Source organism: Euleptes europaea, chromosome 10 (assembly GCF_029931775.1).
Source record: "Euleptes europaea isolate rEulEur1 chromosome 10, rEulEur1.hap1, whole genome shotgun sequence".
Taxonomy (NCBI): Eukaryota; Metazoa; Chordata; class Lepidosauria; order Squamata; family Sphaerodactylidae; genus Euleptes; species Euleptes europaea.
The window spans coordinates 31,566,867-31,577,375 of NC_079321.1; the positions used below are offsets into that span (position 1 = coordinate 31,566,867).

The 10,509-nt window shown below is 46.0% G+C and overlaps 1 protein-coding gene across 1 annotated transcript; it reads right to left on the minus strand.

The window, feature by feature from the left end:
- Positions 1-488: 488 nt before the first annotated feature.
- SOX11 (SRY-box transcription factor 11) lies at positions 489-1,824 on the minus strand. Its single transcript, XM_056856504.1, has one exon. The coding sequence runs from the start codon at positions 1,784-1,786 to the stop codon at positions 506-508; it is 1,281 nt and encodes a 426-aa protein (XP_056712482.1). The 5' UTR covers positions 1,787-1,824; the 3' UTR covers positions 489-505.
- Between the last annotated feature and the right edge of the window lie 8,685 nt (positions 1,825-10,509).

Here is a 10,509-nt window from a genome sequence, read left to right on the forward strand (position 1 = left end):
AAACAAAAAATCCACGAACCCCCTTGAGTAAGAGTTGTGCTGCCAAAAGACTTTTTTTTTTGCAGACCATCTTCCAGACATCAACCACAAGACCGACAAGCTTCAAACAGCGCTTTCTGCATCTTTGAACACCCAGTCCAATTTGCCTTTACTCCTTGCTGCTTCTTGTTGTGATCACCAGTTTAAAAACAAAAAAATGAGGGGGGGGGATAAAAATCAGAAAGGGGGAGGGGGGAAATCACAACTCCAGACTCGGTTTGGAACTAACTTCGACTTAAAAAAAAGAAAAGAAAAACCCAAGACATTTCTGACTTCACTTCAAAAATCCACCACTTTTTAAGCGTATCTCATCACTAGCATCATCTTTCCTTGACCGATTTTTTTTTCTCTTTTTTTTTTCTTCTTCTTCTCAGTGTCCTTTTTTGATCGCTCCCTCCTCTCCTTCCGCTCGTCCGCCCGGCCCGGCCGCCTGCCTCCCCTTGCCCGCTCGCTCCTCTCCCCGCGCTCAGTAAGTGAAGACCAAGTCGGAAAAGTTCGCCTCCAGCCAGTCGCCCGCGATCATCTCGCTCAGCTCCGGGGTGCAGTAGTCGGGGAACTCGAAGTGGGAGCCCAGGCTGCCCTCGCTGAACGAATCCAAGTCCTTGTCCACCAGGGAGAGGGACAGGTTCCCCGCCGCCGAGCCGACGCCCAGCTCCGAGGCGGCGTGGGCGTGCTGGGAGAAATTCAAGCTCAGGTCGAACATCAGGTCGTCCGCCTCCTCGCCGCCGCTGCTGCTGCTGCTGGAAGAGGAGGAGGAGGAGGTGGAGATGGACCGGGAGGAAGCCGGGGACAGGCTGGCCGGCGCGCCGCTCTTGGGCATGCTCTTGAAGCCGTAGTAGAGGCGGGGGGCGCCGGGCGAGGAGGCGCCGCCGCCCCGCACCTCCTCGTACAGGCTGGCCCCTTCGGTGGACTCGGCCGAGGAGCTCAAGGTGGGGCTGGCCGGCACCTTGGCCACGTTGTAGCGCCGCAGCTGCTGCTGCTGCTGGGGGTGGGGGGGCTCGTCGTCGTCGTCGTCCTCCTCCTCCTTGATGCGGAGCTGCAGCTCGTCGTCGTCCTCCTCGTCCTCCTCGTCGTCGTCCAGGAAGACGCACTTGGCCGCCTGGCCGCCGCCTTTCAGCGGCCCGAAGGCGTGGTAATCCTCCGCGCCGTAGTCGCCCGGGTGGGGGGCCGGCTTGGGGCCGGCCTTGGGGGCAGACGCGGCCGCCGAGGAGGAGGAGGAGGAGGAAGAGGCGGCCGCCGAGGCCGACTTGCCTTTGCTGCACTTCTTGCTGGCGCTTTTGGCGCTCTTGCTGCCGCCGCCGCCGCCGCCGCCGCCGGTGGGTGTGTTCTTCTCCGGGCTGTGGCTGGCGCTGGGCTTGGCCGAGGGGTCGATTTTGGGTTTTTTCCTGGGCCGGTACTTGTAGTCGGGGTAGTCGGCCATGTGCTTGAGGCGCAGCCGCTCGGCCTCGCGGATGAAGGGGATCTTCTCGCTGTCCTTCAGCATTTTCCACCGCTTGCCCAGGCGCTTGGAGATCTCGGCGTTGTGCATGTCGGGCGACTGCTCCATGATCTTCCGCCGCTCGATCTTCGACCACACCATGAAGGCGTTCATGGGCCTCTTGATGTGGCCCGACGCCGTCTTGCACCAGTCCGGGTCGCTCTCGTCCAGCGCCACCGGGCTGCAAGCCATGAACTCCCCTTCCTCGGTATCCATCGCTTCTCTGGGCAGGTTACTCTCCGTCTCGGGACTTTCCGCTTGCTGGACCATGGTGGGGGTCGACTGCTTCTCTTGAGTTTCTTGGTAGCCTTTTTGTTGCGGTTGGTTTTTTTGGTCTTTTTTTAAAAAAAAATAAAAATCTTTGCTCCCACCGGCCGCTTGCACACCCCGGCCGGCCGGGCGAGCGGCCGCAAGGTGAAGCCCGGGGTGTGTGTGTGTGCGGGTGTGCAAGTTTGCAAGCGCCTTTCCTTCTCTCCTCCCTGCTGCTCGCACGCTGCTGGCGGCTCTTTCCAGCAGCGGCAGAAGCGGGGCTCGCTCCGGCTCTTTCCCCTCCCCCTGCAGCGGCGGCAAGAGCGGCCGCCCGGACCCAGAGATGCGGCTGGATCACACTCCCCCTTCTGCAAAAGTTGCGGGTCCTCTCCCAACTAGTTATCAGGGTTTCATAGGGGTGACATCACTCCCTCCGCCGGCCAATGGCGAGGCTCGGACTCCTCCCCCTGGCTCCGCCTCGCTTGCCTTTATTAAGTCCCCCCCCCCCATATAGGCGAACACACCCCCTTCGCGGCGGCTCTTGGAAATGGGGAGGGGAAGTGGGCTGGGGGCTGGGCTGGGGGTTTCAGGTCCGCCGCGCTCGGGAGCGTTAAAACGGAGCGCGATTCATGGGGCGAAAACGCACGGGAGGTTTCGCCGCCTTGGATTTGCCTCCCTCTAGATGCACGTTTCTCCCATCTGAATTCTCAAAACTCTGCCTGGGGGGCTTATTGTTGAGTTTTGAGAATCTGGCTGGGGAAAATGTGCATTTAGAGAGCGGCAAATCCAAGGCAACCCCCTCCCCAATGTGTTTTTGCCCTATTTCACCCTGCTCCTCCTTGGACATCCTACAGAGGAGCACCTGTCCCAATGTAAAATATACATGGGTGGAAGAGCGGAGGTGAATCTGGTGAGATTATATCGCCTGGTGTCACACTGGGTGAGCTCATACTTGGAGGAATAGAGTCGCATCCTGAGGGCATTCAGGCCTGTTTGCATCCGGCTGCTGTAGGTGGCGCTTTAGCACCGCCAGCTTCGGCAGACGAGGCATCGTTTTGCTTCATGACATTTCATTTTGGCGAGACAGAAATTATTATATATATCCTTCGGTTTGCATATTGTTTGATTTCCTTCCTCCCTTTTGCTCTGTCTGTCCCCTCCCCCCTTCCCTTCCTCCGACCTCCCAATTTTACCACAAAAACCACAACCAAACTATACTGGGTTCCTTCCTGGGGCCTCTTCAAAAACCAGTAGCAGATCTAGCTGCCCTGCCTTTCATAGGTTAGTATCAGCGGCACCCATGTAGGGATACCTACATTCACACATTGTTTGCTTTTATTAGACAATCTGATTGCCACAAACTATATCAGTAATTTGTATCCATGTGCGTGAAGGCAGATACTAAAAATATACACTTTATGAGAAGTGCATTTATTACATATATTTAATATTTTAACTCCTTCATCTGCTAATCCACCCCCTTCATTAAAAAAAAATCATAGCAAGCTGAAATGCTGTGTAATTCGATTTTAAAATCTTGCTTTTAGCAAATGCAAACTATGGTGACACAGCATTTAGAGAGAGAATAATTTCCTAAAGTCTGTATGGGTATTTGGATACAGCTTGCAGTGCCAACAAAAACATACTTAGAAGAGGGTAGATAACGTCAGCGGCTTGGTCAGCACAACCCCACAAGCTATGATGAAGGTTTCTGCATGGGACACTTAAAGCAGTATTTACCATCCAATCAGTATTTACCATCCATTACCTATTGTATATATTCAGATTTAAACTTGTCTGTGTGTGCAGTGTCCATCTGTCCACAAATCGCTCAAGACATACTCAAGGATGTGGTAAGTGCTACCAGGGCAAAAATGATGATAGGATCAGGGAACGATGTCACTTTTGAAAATTAAGACATATGACCTGATCTTAAGAACTTTCTGCACCGGTGCCTATGTGTTTTAGGGAGCAATCCTAAACAGGTCACAGAATCTTACTCAGATCTATTCAACAGGGCTTACTTCCAGGAAAAAAATGTTCTTAGCATGGCACTGTTAATTGCACTGGATATATTCACACAGTCACACCAGTCCATTGGCACAAAATATTATTTTGCTAACCACCTGAAGCTGATCTCTAGAGAGGTGGCATAGAAGTCAGTGAATTAACAAACAAATGGCAACTTAATACCACTTTTGTCAAGGTGAGGATTCAATCCACAACAAAAGACTGATTCTGTTGGATAATGCTCTCCAAACATTAGCCTGGTTAAGTGCTTATCATGCTGGGGAAACTTTACCCCCCCCCCCACACACACACAGCCTTTCCACTAGAACGTATGCTGCCATTTGAACACCCTTCTCCCTGCTTCCAGGGAGCATTCCTGCGACCAAAGTCAGTCTCTCCAGATCTAAACTTCTCCTGCCATCTCTTTCCTAGCTAGAGGCAGCCACCTGCTACTGACCTCAGAGTGAGTCCAAACTGATAGTGATACAGGATTTTGTCAATTATATTGAAACAGCAGTGGAAGGAACTATAAGGTCAAGACCGAGAGAAAAGCTGTGTCACTTTTATTTTGTTCATGAAAAGTAGCGTGCGAACACAAAAAGGGGGGAGATCCAGGGGCTTTAATTGACATTCCTTGTATCAGTTTGGACTTGCGAGTGCCCTGAAGTTGTAGTTGGACCTGCTTAGTTTCACACCCAGGAAATCTATAGAAGAGGGACTGCACTGTAGAACAGGTAATGGTGCGGTTACACCTCCAAAGCAAAAGAGAAACCGTGCCATGCTACTTGCAATGACCGCTTGGGAAATTGCTTTAAAAACCAGCCATTTGAAAAGATGATTTAATTTCATTAATTTAAAAATCATTTTGGTTTTAAAGGGTGATATGCAAGGAAAATGGAAATGGAGTTATTTAGGAGAAATGTCATAACAAAAATAGAATGAATGTCAATGCAGTGCAAAAAACAAACAAACACCCTAACATGGAAATAGCCAAGGTCTGCAGTTAGACATTTTTTAATGTGCTTTACTGAAATTGACAACACCCTTATCAATTTTGCCTCAGTTAAGCCCAGTATAACAGAGTTTATGGGGGTCACAAATTGCCTGATAGATATGAACCAAGCACTTACTGTAAAATCTAAATGATTCTTTAGTATTGATTTGCAAACTAATGTTCCCTTATTTGTTTCATATTTACTTCTTAATTTATCAATATTTTTAGTTATTCTTATGCAATGCTAGCATAATATAGGCACAGTGAGCAACTAACAGTAATGTACTCATTTAAGGGATGTGATTGGGAGAATCCGGCTTTGGGAACCTTTGCAGATTTGTAGCCATGCTTGGGTGTGTGTGTGTGGGGGGGGTTGAGTTTGATTTGCCCATGCACTAAGCAGGTGTCTGCACTAGTTTGTTTTGGAGAAACCTGTCATCCTCTGAGAGTAAGGTGAGCAGTGCCTGCAGTCTGCATTTCATCCTGGTTCCACCCTGACCCTGCACATCCATGATGATCATTTCTTGTTTTCTTACCGTGAAAACATCTCATTAAAATGTTATTAGTTTTCTTATAAATTCAGACAATTTTCAGGATCCCTCATCTCAACTTCATCCCTCACCTTGAACACCTACATTTTTATACAGTGTACCTCTGAGGACCAGATACAACCAGTACGAGATGCCCACCACTTATATACTCTGCTTCCATGCTTCTAGAGGCATCTGGCTGGTCACTCAAGGGGCAAAAACGCACGGTCGTGTTAGCCTCCTTTATTCCCTGTTTCAGCCAGGATTCAGCCAGGATCGAACGCACGTTCGGTGAAACGCATGCATTCGATCCTGGCTGAATCCTGGCTGAAACAGGGAATAAAGGAGGCTAAAGGAGGCGACCATGCGTTTTCGCCCATGGAAGCAGTGGGCTCAGCGAGATGGACCCTTGCTCTGATCCAGCAAGGCAATATTTTAATGGCCATGGTTTCATCCTACGTCATTTCTCCTTTTCCTGATATAAGTTTTAAGCCGACTTTGTGCAGTTTCATCCATTCATCATACATCATGTTCCTGTTAAGGCAACAAGAGGTTGAATGTGATAACCTCTATGCCAGCATAGGGGACAGAAAGGAGAGATGGTATCAAAACATGGACCATTTTCCACAGCAGAGGTAAGTTTACAGAGACAGGCTTCCTGATGAACTGGGCTATATGTGTTGGAGGATTCTGGGGGTTATGAGTTTGTAGTAAAAAAAATGATTTGGAAAGGAAAAAAATGATTTGGAAAGGAAAAAAATGATTTGGAAAGGAAATATGGTCATCTATTGACGTTTCTCAAATACTTGTTCTTTCGTGATATGTGAAATGCATTTTAATCTATTATATTGTTTTTATTTATAAAAAAAGAATGAACCAAAAAGCGGACTATATAAGGGGATTGTCAAAGTATGCATTTTTTAAAAAGTCATTAGAAGTAATTTGTAATAATGGCAGAATCTTATGTTTGACTACCACTAACTCATCCTGGACACACAAGAACATTTTAGTAGCTACAGACAAGCACAGAATAGCATGTGCTTAAGCCTATTAAATCAATGGCTCTGATCAAGAGATGTTCAGTCACATTGAAATCAATTATATCTTAGTCATGATTAACTTAAGTACTGTTAAGACACTTTTCTGGACTGGGACCAATGGGTTAAAGTGTGTCTTAGCTCTGTGTACAGTAGCTACTCCAACACAATATATAAGGGTGAGATACTGTCAGCAATAGCTGTCTTCTATTATCATATATATCTGGATGTTACACACTGGAGAGAAATCATGACATGTCACCAGTTGGGACTTGTTTTGTGGAGCTCCTCAGGGCTCAGTCTTATCCCTGATGCTATTCAATTTCTATGTAAAGCCCTTAGGAGAAATCATTTGTGGATTTGGAACAGGCTGTCATCAATATGCCGCTAACACCTAGCTCTACATTTCTTTCTCCATATTACCCGATGATGATGTAGAGGTGCTGAACCAGTGCCTTACTGGTGCGGTTAGATGGCTAAAGGTGAACAAGGAGAAAGTGACAAGATGGAGGTAATGCTGGTTGGGAAGGCTGATATCTTGGGGGGCATTGTTCTCCCCACCTTTGTTGGGTCCATCTGATGCTCACTGATGAGGAGCCTAGAGTTATAGTGGACCCAGCGCTATTACTGGAGAAGCAAGCGAATGCAGTTGCAAAAGAAGAAAAGAAAAGAAAGAGGGGGAGGAGGCATTCTACCAGGTTAATTTCACCCAGAAGGTGGCCCGTTACCTTCACTTGGCTGATTTGGCCACATGGATCCTTGCTATGGTTACTTCGAGGCTAGACAATTGTGATGCACTCTGTGTTGGTCTGTCCTTAAACACAACTTGGACATTCCAGTTGGTGCAGAACACTGCAGCCTCGTTACTGAGTTCAAGTCAAGGTTCTGGTTATTACCTGTAAAGTCCTTAATGGCCTTGAATCCACATACCTGCAGGACCATCACTCCCATCTGAGCAAAGCCGCCTACAGATGCCACCATGCAAATAAGATTAGCAGCTTTCTGTTCACATGCATCCTCAGGACAATGGTCTGCCTGAGGAGGTCAGGAAGGCCTCCTCCCTCACGTCTATAATTTTGAATAATGTGCAAAACAGTAATGCTCAGAGGGCATTTAAAAAAAGAGATACTAGGACTGTAGTAGAATGAATGCACCTGTATGATGGAATAGGAGTGAAATTCGCAGCAATTGATTATTGTAGGTAATCACCAGCTTTCACTGCATTGTCTTGTATCTTGCGACCCACTCTGTATTCTTTGCACTATTCCTTTTTCTTAGTTTGTTGTTTGCATTGCTATCTAATTCTGTAATCCTAGACCTGTTGCATTGTTCACTTGTTTTATGCTGTTTGATTGCACCGCTTTATCCTGCAATCCACCTTGAATCTTAGGGAGAAAGGCAGACTATATATGAAGCAAATAATAAATATGTACAAGATGTAGTGAATTGAAATATATATCAAGTGCACAGCAGGAGAGTGAGAGGCGGAACAGTGCCTTACAATCAGTAAGCACAGGGTTACTTTTTAGCAAGTATCAGTTGGACCACAGTGGTTAGGATAAGTGTAGCTCAGTTGCCAAAGCAGCCCACCAGAATGTCCAGAATTTGCAGTGAATATTTTGTGAATTGCATCAACCAAATAGCTAAAATTCTGACTATTAAGTTAAAGTTGTGGTAAATCACTTGGGACTACTGTGTACACTATGATTTCATAACACAGATATCACTTTCCATTTAGAGGGGGAAATGTGAATGCTGCTTGCAGATGTATGTCTGCTAGTTGTACTGCAATAGGAACCTGTCTGGAAGTCTTGGGTGGGTTGGAAATATAGTAGACAAATAGTGGCTACTTTACACTTGATTCCTAAGCTTTGAATCAGCCAGAAGAATACAATTTGAATCTCACCTCTGTTAGGAGTTCAGCAAGTCACCTTGGACAACATACTTATCAGCAAGTCACCTTGGACAAAATATTCATCAAGGGGTTGCCAACTGCCTGGAGAGAGAAAAAAGTCCTGTCCCTTTAATAGGAGGTGCAATTTACCAGGTGATGTTATTTACTTCAGTACCATGAGAAATTTCATCTGCCTGTTTCCACACATTAAACCTCCATTAAAGGGTCACAGCTCCCCATTTGCATCATGGGGATGATGGGATTATTGTAAGGATTGTGCTATGGGATTATTGTAAGGATTACTGTAAGGAGTTCTTTGAACACTGAGCTACCTTGGACTGCTGAATATTATGATCACTTTTTAAAGAATGGCACTTCAGCCTCTTCCATTGTAGGCAGCCTGATCCTCAACTCAATGTCACATTTACACAAGAAGGACTAAAAGCAGAGCAAGCTCCATTTATGGTAACTGTGGAATTTTTCATTCCCACCAGCACAGATCACTCAGGGGACAGGATGGTTTGGAAAGCAATACATCTGAGCAGCCAAGGAAAGGTTGACTGTGCTGATGGTTACTAAAATGCTGGTGTTTTTTGGTACACAGCACCAGGAATGTCTCAGAAGAATTGCCAAAGGAAAGCACTGTAGGTACATCTGTGAGACTTGGCAAAGATGACTTCACCTGCAGCCTATGCTGCATGGCTACCAGGAACTGATTCTTCATAAAGGTGAGTCAGTAGCTCTGCAGTGAAAAAACTGATTTTTTTTCATTTTCAGATTTGTTTGAGGATAGGACAAAATTGGTAATTTCTAAAAGCGAGTGGTTTGATCTCCTGTGTGTGTGTGTGTGTGTATAAAGTGCTGTCAAGTCACAGGTGACTTATGGTGACCCCAGAGGGTTTTCAAGGCAAGTGATTAAGCAGAGGTGGTTTGCCATTGCCTTCTTCTGCAAAGTCTTCCCATTCAAGTACTGATCCTGCTTAGCTTCCGAGATCTGACAAAACCAGGCTATACTATACCATTCCACATCCCCGTTTGGTCCCCTCTCCCCTGCCAAAAAACCTTCAGATCCCAGCACATGGAAAAAAGAACAATAAGGATCTGAAGTTATACACTGACTTCAATGTCTTTCAGGGAAACCTTATGTACTTGGTCTGAGTTTTTAAAGTTAAGCTGATTTCTTTCCATATACATCATTCCCAGTAACAAGGGTTGTGCAGGCCAAATACTTCCCTCATTACACCTGTGTTAGTTGACGGGATACACTATTAAAAATCTACTGATGGTCACAGGGTTGCCCAGGAACATGTGATTCAGGTCCTAATTTGGCCTGCAGAATATTTATTACCAGGAGTGATGCATGAGATGGAAGGAATCCAGTGTGACTATGAAAGCTTGAGCAGAGTTTATGCAGCTGGAGGTTTAGAAATTTACTCTCAAGCTGAGTTCATTGTATATAGAAATAAATGAGATAATAAATCTGGACCCTTGCCATGCCAGTTTTGCAAAGGCAGAGAAGCACACTATGAAAGGGGTGGGGCCTTGATTTACAGAGGGGACCATTTGCACTGCAGGCTTGAAGGAAGCAGTGTAAAAATCACAGCATGCTCAGCTGGTACCAACATGTATATCTATAGCGAGAGAGAGAGAGAGATTGTACCTTTAATCAAGGCCTGAACAAAATCAGAAAATGTGTTTGTGCTTTTCTAATACAGAGAAACCACTGGTTGCTGGAGTTGTGCTATTTGGACAGATTCCCTAGCTGTGATTGAACAAGAAAAGTAAGACAGTTGTCATTTCAAATAGCTTGAGGCAGATTTGCCTTTCTCTTAAATATGCAGCTGGACTCTCTTGCTTGATTCATCCAGAACTATTTGCTTTGCAGTGCCCCCGACCTCGGCTTGCAGAACATTGTGGTGTGAATTGATAATGATAATAGGTGGTTGACATCACAGCTAAGAGACTGAGCTATGAACCAGAACATTTCTCATACAAATCACACCTTAGACATGATCTCTCAAGATAACCTTAGTAACTGACTTATCTTATGGTGTCAGATGTCCAGTAGCAATATGAAAAAGACAAATGATTGGGTTCTAGATCAAAGCAAGCTTGAACTCTCCCTGGAAGCTAAAATGTTCACAGTGAGGCTATTGTATTTTGGTCCCATTATGAGAAGACAAGACTCACTGGAAAAGACAATCATACTAGGAAAAGTAAAAGGCAGCAGGAAAAGTGGAAGACCCAACATGAAATGGATTGACTCAATAAAGAAAGCC